This window comes from Amia ocellicauda, chromosome 17 (genome assembly GCF_036373705.1).
Source record: "Amia ocellicauda isolate fAmiCal2 chromosome 17, fAmiCal2.hap1, whole genome shotgun sequence".
Classification (NCBI taxonomy): domain Eukaryota; kingdom Metazoa; phylum Chordata; class Actinopteri; order Amiiformes; family Amiidae; genus Amia; species Amia ocellicauda.
The window spans coordinates 24,181,716-24,198,664 of record NC_089866.1 but is presented as its reverse complement, the minus strand read 5'-3'; the positions used below and the strand labels follow the sequence as shown (position 1 = coordinate 24,198,664).

At 40.1% G+C, this 16,949-nt stretch overlaps 1 protein-coding gene across 3 annotated transcripts in view; it reads left to right on the top strand.

Moving 5' to 3' along the window:
- ttc28 (tetratricopeptide repeat domain 28) overlaps positions 1–16,949 on the top strand; it is a 412,770-nt gene that overhangs the window by 363,591 nt on the left and 32,230 nt on the right. For all 3 annotated transcript variants that reach the window (XM_066689093.1, XM_066689094.1, XM_066689095.1), the window contains 4 exons: positions 4,183–4,292; positions 7,260–7,389; positions 9,093–9,311; positions 12,199–12,364. In XM_066689093.1, the coding sequence (XP_066545190.1) occupies positions 4,183–4,292; positions 7,260–7,389; positions 9,093–9,311; positions 12,199–12,364 (625 nt within the window). The remainder of the gene's footprint in view (positions 1–4,182; positions 4,293–7,259; positions 7,390–9,092; positions 9,312–12,198; positions 12,365–16,949) is intronic.

Here is a 16,949-nt window from a genome sequence, read left to right as displayed (position 1 = left end):
AAGGTTGTATCCAGCGCTGCCATTTTAGAATGGAGCGCCTCAGAGGTGGTGGTGGTGAAACACCAAGCACAGCACGGATTAGAGACACACCGAGCAGAAATGTGCTAGGCTGCGTGTTACACAGAGCCTGACACAGATACCAAGGCAGATATTACTATTGCGTGTGTAGATGTGTTGTGAAGGAAAGCAGCCAATTGCCTGCAGGGTCCTGTGGGCATACAAACAACAACATCAAGAGACGTTAAAGTCCTTGACCACAATAGGATTAAGATGAGATTAAAAGGGGAAATTAATGTGTAGAATGCATCCTTTACTGACTGGTTTCAGCCATGCGCCACATGTTTCCGAGGGTGGCAAAGCGGTACAGATGTATCAAACATGACTCTAATTACATATAATTAACAAGCCCATTCGGAAAACCCATGATCCGACCATTACTGCTCGGCAATGGCTTGTCTTTACTGGTGAACTTCTCGTAAGAACAGGGAGTAATTTGTCAAAATCGGCACCACGTGGGACGCAGTTGAGCCCACCCAGCATCAGCTCACTGCTGCATTGAAGTGTGAGAATAAATTTGAGGAGTTTCAGTGCTGGGGAAGAGATTTAGTGAGCAGAAGACAGACTTGTGTTTTGGAGATGGCTGCGCTCTGTGGTTGAGCGAGTGTAGTATTTCTTGCTGTCAGTCTACACAAAACATAACACACATACACACACGCGATCGCACGCTGAGTGTGAAAAAGAACAAGAAAATATTGTCGCACTTTAATCTTTCCCCAGCTATCCAGATGATATCGATCAAATGTATATGTATCTTGCTAAAAGCATATTGAAGGGAAAATGTAATCACCATTGGAAAGCATACTCAGCTGATGGCTATCTGTGTGTGTGTGTGTGTGTGTGTGTGTTAACAGGTAAAACTGCAGCTCATCAAGACTTTACTGTTCAACAGTTTGGAAGACTGACTGTTTATTGATCCAGCTCCATAATTTCCTATTGATTTGCCCTGCAATGAATTCTTCCACTGTCCAATTCACCATTATTGTTCACGAAAAAGGCTGATGGAGTCCCATATTGCTAGACCTCCTTCCCTCACTCCCCCCCGTAATACCAGCCACATTTGGCCGAGACAGCGATTGTCTTGGCATTCCACATAAAAACAACACTGACAAGTACCTCTCAAATGGTGTCTGTGTTTAACCAGCAAATATAAAAAAGCTTACTTGGACAAAGCAGAGCCTCTCCAGGAAGCTTGTGTTAGGTATACAGGTAGACAGTTTCAAGAGGGAGTGTGTTTGACCACTTTATGTACAGTTGTGCAAATAAGCCGGTGAGTGGACACTCTTTAAGTCCTGTTCCGATAACTGAATATCGATTTCTTGGGTACACAGTTGTCAGTCAGTCTTCGCACTCTGTTTTCCTCCAGGATCAATTTGAGAATGCTGACCTATTCAGTTATAGTAGCTCCAGAAAGACAAGGTAGTTTTACATTAAATTACTTTCCAGTATTGAACAGGATAGAACCAAGGCAAGGAGGAAGATGATCCGCCATCTTGCAATGCCCCCATCAGGCCAGAAAACAAACAGGCGAGTTTGATTGACTTGAATCGGTGGACGGGGTGGTTTTTGTGGATGCGTTAGATCCCAAGCATGTGATGGGGCTTGTTCTCTCTCTGCAGATTTGCGGTTCATCAGCAAATTCAGTGAATCCCCCACCCCTTCACCGATACAATATATTTTATTATATATATTATATATTGTCATTCAAACCGCCACCTCAAAGATATCTCATTATCTGATACTCACAGTGCAAGGAAGTGACACAGCAATCCAGGACTATCTTTGAGAGCCTAAAATAACACTTTAACATGCTCGTTGTACATCCTGAGCCCTGCTTCATATCTGCTGTGTCTGGTTAGCCTAAATTCTTAATCCACTTCACCTCCAGCTATGCTCCAGTTTCTGTGTTAAGTATAAAAGGGTTAATGCTCTGGAGGTTACATCATGTATCTGTGCTTTAAGTCAAAATGCTCCATTTATTTGAACCTGTATGTGAATGATGAGCCTTTTAGTCCTGGGATTAATTGCTCTTTGGAGGAACTCTTTCATATTCCCTTGTTGTAATGTTTGGGCTGAAAGGAAGTGCAGTTTTCACAGTAGAGTTATCCCTGGAGCACTATGCAGATTTAGTTTTGCCTTGCTGTTATTTACACTGCCACGTTATGATCATGATGATTATGAGGATTATTATTCTCCAGAAATACAATACAAAAAAGACCTTAAAGCACTCAAAATCACTTATCATGTCGAGACACTGGCTCCTAATTTGAAAATCTTTTTAAAGTTCAAATTAATCTCAGAAGACACTTGATGTTTCAACAAGAGGCCTTGCTCAAGAGTGAAACAAAGACATTGATGTGTATTTATAGCCAAATAATTACATTTATTAATAGGCCAACATCAATTATGCCCTCTTTCCACCCACAAAAAAGGAATCTACTTACATTAATTGATGTGCACCTAATTGACCAAAAAGACTTGAATTGATCTCAACTCATAGTCAGTATAAAACATATTCCGATCATAAGCGTACAGTGAAGATCTGAAATTGCTCGCAATACGAGATATGAATACATTCCCCGTGAGGAGAATATAGGCTGTAAATAATGTAATTGTTCAAAGTATCTAAATTAAAAACCAATTCGGAAAGGAACAAATGCAAATCAAGTTCTGGCATTAAGATGCCCTGGAGCTAATGTTCCCTGTCTCTGCACCCAGGCAGCTTCCCTTTTTAATCATAATACTGCCTTTTCAAGAGGAATTTGAACTATAAAGACATGAAAAGAATTGCAATAAGGAACTTGGATAATTTGTGTTGAGTGTGGTCTGTTTGCAGAAAGATAAACACTACACACACTCTGATATCGTTTTGTAAAGCCAAAAGTAGACACGGAGAAATCTGTAAAAGGGAAACATGACTTGTGTGCTACGCTGCTCCATGAATATCAGGATTTACCCTTAAAGAGAAGGAAAATGGTGATAAAATCATAGGTTTAATGCATTGATTGTTTTACCCATACAAAATAAAAGTAAACATTTTACGAGGTTTTACCTTGGCTTGGATAGGATATTAAAGGATCATTCATGTCAGTTAACATTCGCTGTTATATCTACATATTTAATACATCCTGCAATGTGGAAACAGCAACAGTTCAACAGCATTAAGTTGCTAATCTCCTGAATCAATATTCATGCCAGATTCAAAGGAAGGTTAATGCATATCCAACCGGAAAGTGTAAGAAGCATTACAGCAAAATTAAAGAACTATGTGAAATAAGCTGATTCAATTAAAAATGAAAAAAAAAGACAAGGAGCCTTGAAATATCATTCAAATGCCAATTATTTCACACTTCGGAGAAAAGATTTTTATTCAGTAGAAGGAGTGTTTGGGAGGTGTTTGGCACTGGCGAAGATAGATGTAATCAGGGCTATTGTGAACCTGTTCTTGTGTGGATTTAAAACAGTGCTCCTGATTTGTTTTGAAAGTAACAGTAAACATTTAAAGGTGGAAATCAAGCAAGAGAAAATAGAAAGAAAATGTTTAAACTTCAGTTTGAACATAGATTGCAATTTATTTGGATACAGAGAAAGGGAACTAATTTTCCTGGGGTGCGAAAAGCTATGGAAGTCATCCTGAATAGTGATATAAAGAAATATGCCAGAAATATTTTATTTTTTTACTCTGCAAGATTGGTTTTTCCACTCTGTTTCAGTCATGCTGCTATTCCTATAACAACACGGGAGGTTTTAGCTAATCATGTCTGAAGAGTTCACAGTAGGCCTTAGGTTACACAAATATAAATGCCTGGGTATTTGCATCCAGTGGATTTATATCAATAAAGCAATTCTATGATGGTACAACTACCCTTTTAATGTTTATACCTCACAACAGTGAAGTAGCAATCAGTCAAAGGGATGAGGAACATAAGAGAGCTGGGTTGAGTGCAGGCAATCTCACGGGGCCGCAGTAACTTGCCACCACATACTGAGTACTGATGTTTTAGCAGTTTCTAACGCCACATAAATACCCAATGTTTCTCTCTCAGTTTTTTTCGGAAAGCGAGAGAGCATTTCCACAAGTGTTATAAGGTGTAATATTGAATGGAGGTGCTTCCTCTCCCGCAGGCTTGCGATTGGCCGAGCAGCTGGGCCGAAGGGAAGATGAAGCCAAGATCCGGCATCGCCTCGGTCTTTCTTTGTGGGCCAGCGGCAACTTGGAGGAGGCCCAGCACCAGGTACGGTCCCAGCAACTTGAACATTTCACACCTACAGCAGGTTAAGGCCTATATAAGTCAGGTGATTTGTGAAAGCTAGGTTGTGTATTTGAAGAGATCAATTGTCTAGTCAAGGTGAGACATACAAGGCCTTCAAGAAATAGCCTCCATACCCATATCCTATAGAAAAGGAAGCTTTGTTTTTGTGCCACTACTAATTCTGGTTGCAATAAAGAGCAAGGGCAATAGGAATAGGATTCAGCTTTTAAACACACTGAACGAAATGTCTTTTACAGTGTTAATACCAGTTTTATTGCCTTTTGGAAGTATTAATATATATATATTCTAAATTTACCATTTATTTCTCTTGGGCTGTAGCGGTATTAAACCGCTCTTTGGTAGGGTGTGTGACAATATCCAGATCTAACCAAATACATAAGAACAGTGGCACTTTGGTGATTTAGTACAGCTGCAACAGGACCTCAAATTTGGCCAAAAGTCCAGTCCTGCATATGGAGTTCCAGCAGTGTTAACCCAGAAGTCACTGCCTTAACTACTGTAACAGTATCACATTACAGTATGCTGTATTTTTGTTGAAGTTCAAGCTTTTAAACAAATCATTGCCAGCATTTGATGGATGGAAGATGGAAGACTAGATTGATAGATGGACAACCTGGTTTACACTGTTTGAAAACCAACTCCAAGCCTCTGGTGTGTGTAGAGTAGACCAGGACCCACATCCATGACCTGCTAATTTCCATCTAAATAGGATTGTCCTTAGATCTCAAGGGCAGACCGCAAATAAGCAAGGCCTGCACTGTGTAACACTCCCTTTCACCCAAGTTTCGCCTTTAATTGAGTTGCTGGTGTGAGAACGTTGTCAACTCAGACTGGTGACAAACATCAGCAAACATTTCATTTCCATCTGAAAGCTATTATCAGGCGGGGAGGCACAGCCAGCGTTCTGGAGAAGGTTGTTTAAATGCCGTTCACAGCGGCGGCTGCGAACAAGCCCTGCGCTGCGAAGCCGCAATTCTGATGACGCATGATGGCTTTGAAACCATTTGTTGTGTCAGCTGTTTGCGACCAAATAACCCGACGGAGATTTCCAAAGTATGCGGCATGTAAGATAATATTTCATTGCTCAGAAATATAGTGTTGTTTTTTGTTTTATTTTTTTATTTTACTACCATAGCTTTTAAAGTGAAGCAAATACTTAAATTTTCATGACCCTGCGTGAGACCTGAAATGTCACAGCATTTTCAAAGTGAATGGGAAGACTGTTTTCATTATTTCCCCAATAAAATTAAAAATGTTCCTGTCTCTTACTGACTGAAGTTTGAGATTCATTCCTCAAAGAATGTTTTGTATTTGAAACACGTTGCTCAATATACATATACAAGCCCAAAAACATCTGAAATTGGCTCCAAATATATATATTTTTTCTCTGTAATTTGTAGTAGATGAATTGAGGTTTAATCTGGCGTGTTCTGAGAGAATGGTTTCTTTGCTCAGAAGCTACTGGTTTGAGATTTAGATGTGTGATAAAATTGGACCTGTTTTTTGGCATCTATCAATGCCTGATAATGAGCAAATTTGGATTCCCAAGCGTACAACAAACAAATATGTTGTTTCTCCAATAAAATAGTAAATCTGTTCATACAAAAATATTATTGTTTGGCTTCATCTGCATTTTTAAAATGTAGCTAATAAGGTATCTGACAAAGCATACATTGTCAGTCATCAAATCGTTTTCTGATCATTAAAAGTTGCAGTTTGATTTCCAAATTAGCTACAAGCAAAATTATGTATTTTAGATGATCAGCAAGAAAAACGAATGTACACTTTGACAACAAATACTAGATTAATGTATATACATAAATAATTGCAAAAACATTAACTAATGCTCAAATACTTTAATGTAAATTAAAGGAAATAAAGGTGTACTTTATCATAGCTGGATGCCAAACATGTTTGATCCTCATTTGTAAGGAAACGTATGCAGGTAGACCAGTGATATGGAAGATTTTCAACGGATTGACCTTGAAGCAAACAGTTCTACGCGCACCCCAGTGCTTTGCTTCTGGAAGTTTGAAATCTGCATTAAAATAATATTTGGAGAAGTCAGATTAATGTTATTGATCCACAGCCTGTCTAACACACCAGACCAGAAGATTCTCTGTATGACTGCAGTGTCATCTGATAAGTTATAGCTCATGTATTTTTAATGCACATCGCTGGCAGAATGTTGTATTGCACTCACACATAGCATTCTGCAGTTAATTGATTACAGGCAAGCCATTGATTTTTACAGATGCTGATAAATTGTGTGCAGATTTTACCCCTAACTGCACTGGAGTTCCTGAAATTGCGAGCGCTCACTGTAGTGCACGTTTGGTAATTATAATTTAATTGATCTCCAGCTCCGGGAGACACTGGGAACACACGCCAACAAAGGGAGGCCACAAAGTCAGGCTTGCTTTCTTGGTTACCAGTTTGCAGCTCACTAAAGACATTACTAAGCTATATATATATAAAGAAAAAGTCCCTTTGAATTAGCACAGGCTGAATTGATCATTTGCTCAACACACAAACCAAATGTAACCCCCCTACCCACCCCTCAATATTTGCTGCCTCATACCCAAAACAGTCTAAAAACTAAATTCAAATGTTTTAGATAACTTTTTGGTATAACAGAATACAAAAGAAGGCTGAGTATTTGCTGACAATTGTCTTGTCTGTTCTTGTATTTATATTCTGTATCACCGTTTACATTGTCGATCCTCCTTTTGTCTTGTTATCCAACTCAGAGGAGGATTGCTGCCCTCTTGTGGGAAGTATGCTGAACTGCTTATCTTTGCCAGCCAGACTGGCTCTGCGCCGCGCTGCGCATATTTCATTAGCTCAGGATTACTGAAGATGGTGTTCCTTTCAGCTAGGGGGCATGTGATATGCAAAGCGTAACCCGTGTTGTTCTTCTCTTCGCAGCTTTATCGAGCATCAGCATTATTCGAGACGATTCGCCACGAGGCCCAGCACAGCACAGACTACAAGCTGTCTCTCTTTGATCTTCAGACATCCTCCTATCAGGCTTTGCAACGGGTCCTGGTTAGCCTCGGTATGATCCCCTTCTATCTTTCATTCTTTGTGTCTCTTTTTTCTTCCTTTAGTTTCTTTTTCTTTTGTAGCGGTTTGCTTTTGCACCATGTTCAGCAAGAATATTTCCAAGTTTTCTAGCACACTAGGAAAGTAAACGTAATGAAAAGTTTCTAACCTCCTGTAGATTCCCATTCCCCCTGGTATACCCAAACCACAGTGGCTGCTGGCTTCTGTAATATGGGCATTGTTCTGCTAGCAGGTTTTCTAAAAATGGGCAGAAACCTATTACACACCTGTATCTCGGCTGGAGTTAAGTCAGCCTTTGGTTGCGGTTCTGGATTTTCCTTACTGTTTCTGCACTGCTTGAGATAGATCCAGAACACTTTATTGAAGACCAAAGGGAAGAAAAGTGCAACCTTGGGAAACAAATAAATAAGAGTTTAAATCTGCGCAAGAAGGAAGCAGAAGCATTTTAGATGAAAAAAACAACAAAAATGATCCTTCCACTTGAAAGTGAGGTTCATGCCAGAACATCTGTCGATTTCAAAAGAAAAGCTCGTGGCCCCAGTGCCGAGTACAGCACTCTCGATGTCCACAGTGATGAAAGCAGAACAGATCTGAAGAAAACCAAACATGGCCAGTGTTTCCGTTTCTGCATTTGCTTATTTAAAGAAGTAACATGGCCAATTTCAAATGATAATTGAAGGTCTTTACCTTGCCAGAAACCAATGTTCTTCTGTTTACACAGAAGGGATCCACGTAGGGATCAGACTCTTTCTTAAAAGGAAGAGCCAGGAGACACTAACCCCTAGGTCGCTATAGTGACCTCTGGACCTGATAATCCTCAGCTCAAACCCCCAGAATCCCCTGCATTATTAATTATGATTCCCTGTAGTGGATGTCATCTCACTCTTGAATTAAATCTACCATGTTGAACTTCAGATTCCCGGCAGGGTTTGAGGTTTGGATGTGCCAGTGGAAAAGTGATAGTACTGTATTGCCTTTTCTTCACTATGGGCTTTACAAACCTTTCATTGAAAACAAAACAAAAGAACAACAATAATAAAGATCACAATAAATCTCTGTACATCTTCATGTTTTCGTATTCCTTTCAGGCATGCACAAAATGAAACTTCACAAAACTGGATTAGCTGGAAATCTATATCGACAGCTAAATATATTCAGGCTACTGGATGTGCTGACACAGTGGCACAGCGCTTCCTTGGGGAGACACTCCTCCTCGAAGTGAAAGACAATAGAGCCTCTGAAAGCAGTCAGTGCTGTACTTGAATCAACGTGTGCTGCCGCCCAGCCCTGCTCTTTTACACGTTTAAATTTTGACACATTCATGCTTTTCTTTTATAGTTATTTTGGGTTCCAGTCCCTGTTTCTGTTTTTGGTTTTAAGTGATTTCTCATGTTAAACTTGTTCAAAACTATGCAGGCTTCGCAGAGAGAGATGATCTTTCCAAGGAGTAACCTTTGAAGATTTGGCAGACTGCTTGGTCCATTTTGGGGTTTGCTGTTTAGCTTGATTAATGAGACTCCAATTGTAGGCCTCTCTGAATCATCAACAACTTAAAAACTGTTGTTCAATTCATTCAAATCAGGCAATGACAAATCAGGTAGAAGAAAAACAGCAGACATCCTGTGACCCTGTAGGACTGGAGTTGTTGCACCATTGTCTGTGTACTAAGCTTCACTGACCCTGTTTTGCCCCCAGGCCATCATGATGAGGCGCTAGCAGTGGCAGAGAGGGGACGGACACGGGCATTTGCTGACCTGCTGGTGGAGAGGCAGACGGGGCAGCAGGACTCTGACCCATACACCCCCGTCACCATTGACCAGATCTTGGAGACGGTCAACAGTCAGCGAGGCCTGGTGCTGTACTACTCCCTCGCTGCCGGCTACCTCTACAGCTGGCTTCTGGCTCCCGGGGCAGGTGAGGGGACATCCGGTAAAAGACAGGGTCACGGCAACAGATATTGATCGAGATACATTCTTCGATAATTGTAGCCCATAACATCCGTTAAGCACATTAAAAATGATATCTTAACCTATGCCATTAAATGTGACTTGTTCAGTTCATTGCCATTCATTCCTTCAATCACTTGTGAACATAGGAAGAAAAACAGCAAAATATTGTTACAGAACAATTTAGACATACTCTCGATGGGTCTTGAAGAATTTCTCCTCTCGAAAGCATATATTTAAAAGGGTGTTTTCCTCTTTGCAAATGACAACCTTTGTGTCTTCTCTCCACTGGTGCATTGTGCAGTGGTGGTGCTGCAGTGAAGTCTGAAGTCTGAGGCGATAATGAATAGTCCACACTCCCATCTCCACTCTCCTTCTCCAGCGCCAGCTCAGAGTCAGAGCAGTGCTGGAGCCCTGCCTTCATCATTCACATTAATTGAAAACATGCCCCTCGTAAATGAATTGATAGATTATATTAGCACAGCCACAGGTTTGGCAGTGTTGCAGCCTGCTTCCATATTCATATCATACACTGAAGAAAAATGGATTCTCCAAGTTCCCCTTCGCTGCATGCTAGGTTTATAACAGATAAATAAGGTGAGCATGTATACATAGTGTCCTTGCTTGTAATTTTTTTACACAGATATAACATTACACATACTGATGCTAATAATGCAGAAGACGAATCTTTTTTTTCCCCCACACCACAAAGTGTTGTGTTTCTGTTGTTGTTTTTTGTCCTGTCATGGTGTGCTTTACATTTGGAATTGTCAGTTATTTTTCACTGTACAACCCCTATTATGGAAAGATCAAGACAACATACACCTGCTATTGGAATCTTGGTATTCGAGCCCTGCGTACAGACAACAACAGTGGAGCTAGGGCATCAAACAGAGGTGTCTTCTTCATGGCTCACATTGATAACACTGCAATCTCACAGGTCTCACAGTCAGTGTTACGCTGCAAGAAGCCCAGTCCAATTTTGAACTCCATCTCTAGCAGCAGTAGACCATCTCTCCCAGTCAGTCAGCTCATAACACTGGCCAGATATAAAGCAGTTATCTTTTAGACCAGTGGTTCCCAACCCTGGTCCTGGGGACCCAGTGTCCTGCTAGATTTTTTTCCAATCGAGATCTTCATTCCAGTCAAGTTAAATATTAAAGTATTTAAGCCACCCATAGTCTCCAACCTTTTTTAAGTTAAACCATTTTAAAAGTCAAATTAAGGTTTCAATTAATTGATTGACTGTGCAGTTGGCGCACTTTGAGCTGAGGTTTTTTTAGTGATTGAGCTGCATGGGAACCCCTACTGCTAATGAAGGCTTAGTCTACAAGCAAATTCTTGCCCAGCACTGTCCACATTCATTCATGTGTGCTTTAATGGATCTAAGAAAATAAAATGTACTAAAAAAAAAAAATCTAAAACTGTTTTAATTATGACAAACCAACAGAGCTGCATATGATGTTGACTGTACAGTCGAGTTTCTGAAGGGCTATGTGTTCTGTAAGTGTTCCAGGTGGTATGCCCTGCAGCCCTTGTGTTGGGGCACACTTGGCACTCTGTCCAGCTCACTCTGTGGGAACAGACTTTGTAACAGACACTGTCTCTGGCCTGATGGTTAGCTTTAGCTCTTTATTAGGCTCATTGTTTTGCAGGCCCTTCCCTGTTCCGTCAGCACATGTCTTTGGATGCTGGTCAAAGAAGTGAATAAAGCGGCAAATTAACAGCAAGCACAATGCCACCTGCTTCACTGGCACGAGCTGTGCCAGGCCCAGAGGGCGTGCACACTCAATCTCTCTAGCCAAGTGTGACGGTAATTTCCTCTGTTTCCGCCATACACCTGTCGCATCAAAAATAACCGTGTGTCAATATTTAACCTTTAGCACATTTCAAATCTGGGGCAAAAAAACACAACATCTTCATTTAGAGAATAGGAAACTGTCACGATGAGTGGAACAGGACTCAGTGTATACGGTGCTATGGTCACATGACTCCCTTGGCTTATTCGAACATCCAACCCCCCTGCATCATGAGACTGGTTATTGGTGAAAAGAGGAGGGTTTGTTGCTCATTTGGGGCTGTGAGGATCAGGAGCTTGATGCCTGAAATGGGAGTTCAAAGCTCTTACACGCTACAGAAAGCACAGAGCATTCAGCAAGAGAAATGTCAAAACATTTCCCATTGTGTAGAATTCTCTTCATAAAAACTGTTTTCTAGATATTGAGGGCAATATTTCTTATCAAGTTCCCCTTAACATTCTTGCAATCTGTTCAATTAAACTTATAACTGACAGTAGCCTAATTTAGTCCCTTTTAGTAAACATTAATTAAGTCTCCCATAAACTATCAGTTACGACAACAGAAAAGGTCAGATGCTTTCTGTCATACCCTTGAGCCCTCGAATGAGACTTGTTTGCTTCTCAGTGAGATGTCTCGAAACCATGTCGGTTTCACGATGTAGAAACTAGGCCAATGTACAGTCTTAACATAAACTCTCTTGTTACTCCCATGCCTTCAGAAACGGGCCCACCTCTTTCCATTGATGGATGACCTCCATAATGTGACACACTCCTTCACAATATCTGTACTCTTAAACCACAACCAACCGAAAACACTTCTTCCTCTCCTTGTGAGTCCAGGATTATACAAGCTCAGGCAGACACACAGATTGAGAAGCAGAAATTGACCTAGAGGGAGACAGAGACCCTGTTACAGAGTGTCTGCGCTGCTCTGGCGGAGAGGAGCAAATTGCACAATTAATTATTTATCTGTGCTACTCTGAATGGCTCGGTTTCCCAGTTGCCTGGAATTTGGTGACCTTTTTTATTTATTTATTTTTATTTTGTCCCTTCTTAGGCATCCTGAAGTTTCATGAAGTGTACCTAGGGGATGGGATGGCGGAGGGCAGTGCTGACTTCCACGAAACGAGCAGTGTGGGTTTTCAGAGCGCCAACTGCTCCACTCTAGAGCAGCATATCGCCAATGTCCGGGAGGTGCTGGGAGTGGATTCCTACTACACCAGGTGAGTGACCTGAGGATAGGCGCCTTTCAGAGGATCGGGGGACTTGGGGAACAGTTGTTTCATGCAAAGGTTGGAGACAATTATAACAATAATGTAAGAATGCCCCTCGCCCATTATGCTCAATGAGATGAGTGTGCAAGAGGTGTAGGGAAATCATGTGATCAAGTGATGACCAAGAAAGTTAAACAAAAAAAAAAAGTCTCCAACTTCTTCACTTCATCTCATTCATCCTTACAATAGGAAGCAGTCGTACATTACAGCACTGACAGTCTGCTCTAATGCTCTCATAGATTTCTGTCTGTGAGTGACAAAACCCAATGTTCTTGCTATAGGAGACATAAATCCAATCTGTTGTGTTGGGAGGAGACTCTTGACAACGTATGATCAGAACTGGGTAGCACTGCTGTCAGCCTGCATTTGAAAATCCATTACCTTTTTATTCCCTCTAATAGAGATTCTCAAGAGATAGTGTCTGTTCAGAGTCCTAGAGCCTGTTTTAATTGTTCTATTCATAATTTTGTGGTATACTATTACTCTTGTTTTGCAATGAAACAAACACTTGCTTTCTTCAGATAAGATCTTTCAGTAGAACAGTTTGTCAGAACCCGAGGTGGGGAAAAAAGTTAAAATAGTTATCTTGATATCACTTGATTCCCTTCCCTCAATGGCTTTTGAGCACAGATGTCTTTAATAAATGTAACGTACTGTAAAATACAATGTTGATATTGGCTAATTAACAGGTGTTTGTTTTGTTAGAGGACACTGACAGTATAGCAAACAGAAACAGCAGTATTTTCATCCAAAATTATTGTTCTCTGTATAGAACATTAAAAAAAAATTTGGAAAAGAAAGCAAATCTAAATGTTATAATGTTATGACAGCATAAAACAGTCAGTTTTGGCAATGAGAGAATACAGTGACAAACCACCAAGCACAAAATGTACAAAATGCACAAAAAGTAAACATGCCATATCGGGTGAATAAGTATTCTGGAAATAGCTGAAATGTCACCTTTTAAGAGCCATGTTTGTTTGTCAAAGTGATGATGTATTGTGATTGATGGTGAAAGGCGATTGATATATTGCTTTAAAAAAGGACTGTTCAAGTCCTGGTGAGGCACAGTCCAGCAGGTTTTATGAGGAACTTGAAAGGGTTGATGATCTGGAAAACCCCTAGTCATAGTACTTGGCCTTTTCATCTGGAGGTGGTGGTTTTGTAATGAACCAAATACAAAATCTACCTCAGTCTTTGGGGTGATATTTAAACTGTCTGTTCTGTTTGGGTTTGGCCACATTTGAAAATATGCCATCCTCTTCATCTAAAAAAGGGCAGTGATATCCCCGGTGTGACGGATAAAGAGCAGAGGCAAACTAAATGTTGTCGAATAGCCGAAGTGTGTAGCATCACCCAAAGGACAAATAAATAAATACTCCTTATTTCCGGACCATTGCACTGGCTAAAAGAGAAAGCTGTATCGCGAGTCAATGCAGTGAAGATAAACCTAACTCTAAAAGGGAGTCTGTAGAGTCACTTTATCCCTTTATCAAGTTTAAGAGGTATTGGAAGAAATGTGGTGCAACCACCTCTCACAAGTGAGCGGAGACTGGTAATCTAATATGATTGCTCAGTTTAAAATCAAAGAAAAAGAAAAAAAACGCGCTTGTTTCAGGAGCATATATCCTGGACAATCCAAATCCACTTTCTTTTCTGAGATCTATTATACGGATTTCCTGTTGAACTGAAACTATGTAATACAGTAGCATACTTTTATAATACCTTGCAATTAATAAACTCCACTAAAAAGGACACATAATGTGATTATTCAGTTCTGCAACTAACTTAACAACTTATATGATCCATTCATTGGATTGAATTTATGCAAGATCATGTCAGAGCTGTTATCTCTTATGTTTTTCTCTGTCTTTTTGTTTGCTGTAAAAACAATATATTTTCACTGTTACCTGCTGTGCTTGGCAGCCTTGAATCACAGAATAAAAAGCGGGAGAAATTTCCTTGACAGATGTCAAAGGAAGCTGGCGTATAATAGTTGAGCAGGGGGAAAAAGGAATTATTTTATTAATGTTTAAACTTCTTTTCTTCGCCCTCACAAGTCCATTAATCAAGGGGGTGATGAATTTTCTGCGAGCTGACTGGTTTAATCCTGCTGTATTAAAGGATCATTTAGCGGTTCGATGGGATGCTGTAAGCGCTTTTCCGCTTGACTAGGTGCAATATGCCACCTCTGAAAACCCCCATCCATTCACCAGAGAAAACCCGCTCATTATTTTCCTTTTCTGTGACTGGAATACATCACAAGACCAGGGCTAATAAACACGGCCTCGTCATACCAAAAATACCAAAAATACGCAGCTGAAAACTAATATCTAGGGGGAGTGCATTAACAAGCAAAACTCACATCACTGTAGGGATGTTGTCCATGAATGGAGACAAATACTGCAGTATGCAAATGGTACAGAATTTAAATGATATATGTATTACTGTGTGTGTGTGTGTAAGAGAGAGAAAGATAACTGCAATACCAAGCATTGTATAAATACCCAACCCTTTATGCTTTTGGAGTAACAAAAATGTCAGATTATAATCTCCCCAGCAGGCAAATGTGTGTCTGTCTGTGTATTATCTATCATTGACCCTTGCAAATCTACTACTGTAATGTATTACTACACAAGTCAGACAGTATGGAGATTAAAGCAGACCTGTAATGCACCAGAACCCCCATTCAAAACAACTCTGCCACCTGCCCGTTAGTGTGTGGAAATACAGTTCTTCGGAAACCTGTATTTCTTGTCATCCTTCCAAATGCCATTTCCTTCAAATAGAAATGCTTTTTCTGAAACTTGTGGGTGACAAGTGCAGAAGGCAAATTCGCTGCGGTGTTTGGCAAATAAAAGAGGAAAAAAATGTATATGTAACCAGATCACAGGGTACGGAATATTTTGCAGCTGTTGGAAATTCAGTGTTTTGGGGTTTCTTGTGTTTTTTCTGCATGTTGTACTTCATTGTTTTTTGTTCATAAGAGCTATAACAATGTCAGATGTACTGTGTCACTGTGATCCCTGGGGCTTGTTTTTCCAATGGGCTAGATAATAGCTTGTGTTGATAATACAACAAGATAAATCATTTTATACCCGTGTTGCATTCGCCAAATCTTTATTTGTTTTATATCATCCAAATGCCCCTAGTGTCACTAATATATATATATATATATATATATATATATATATATATATATATATATATTATGTTTGTTAACCTATAAGGTTCCAAAGCCCATTGGCCTACATGCTTCCTGTAGACAAGACCCCACAGAGGAAGACTCAGAAAAGTTGTTTTCAAGTTGTTTGTGCTCTCTCCCTGATGCACACCAAGCTTTCTAACAGACAACCCATTTGGCCACATACAGAACAGAAGTATATGTTGCACTGAGGAGTCATTAGAACCCTATGTTGTTTGGCACCATGCTCCATATTCCTGTTTTCCTTTAATGAGAAGTGTAATATTTTGTCATGACTACATTGTGTATATGCAGCATTATATGAGGCATTTTCAACACTTTTTTTTCCTCCAGTTGTTCCTTAAATAACAAGGAAAAACAATCTGTTACTTGGTTTACAGTAGCTTAAACATACAGTAGCTGAATATTATGTTCTTAAAAGCCATATGGTTTTGATCATACTTTTCAGACAATAACGTCTAACGTAAGAGCAGAAGCTGTTGAACAAAGCACACAGTCTTTATCAAGGACTCAAATTTCCATATTTGCCTAATATTTAATTCCCTACCACATAGCTGCATCTTTGAGTTAAAATGTTATTTATACAGTTCAAAACAGTGTTGTTTTCCAATCGTTTTTTAAATGAGTTGCCCCAAGCACTAAATATGTTGTTATATTCACATATTTGCTGTTGTTTTTTTTTTTTTTTTTCTTTAAATGACGCCATTGAACCATTTCTATAGCTCTCCCAATTGGAGCCAAACTTTTGGTTTCTTGGCCAAAAGCAACACAAGGGACTGATTTAGTTGTGTGTGATTTAAAATGCAGTCTGTTCAGAGGTTGGGAAGGCCCCATTCCTGCGCATCTCCAGTGGTTTTCCAAACAAACACTTAATTGGTGGTTAGGGCTGAGAGCATAAGGTAGAGCAACAGCACTCCAATTGAGAAGCAAGTGATTTATGCAACATCTCCCCTGTGCTAAAGGAAGCAACAAGACTCTGACCTGAGCTGCTTCTCTTTTTTCCCCCTCTGAAACATTGAACACACTGCAGCATTATATACATGGCAGTCATGGATGTATCGAGGGTCTCAATCAACAAGCACAGAATTAAGACAAAAATGCTGTCCACAAACACATGCTGAAGCCAGGCTAATTAGCTCCTTCAGGACCTTTGGTTTGTTAAACGGAATTAAGAGCTAGGCCGGGACTGGACTGGGTCAGAACTCCCCTGCTCTACATGTTACCTTGTTTTGATCTCACCAAACATTTTATTCTATATAAACACTGTGGAGGGGAGACACAGAGGGGTAAACTGGGCAAAGTTACAGCCTTTTAGAAGTGGCTGTTTCG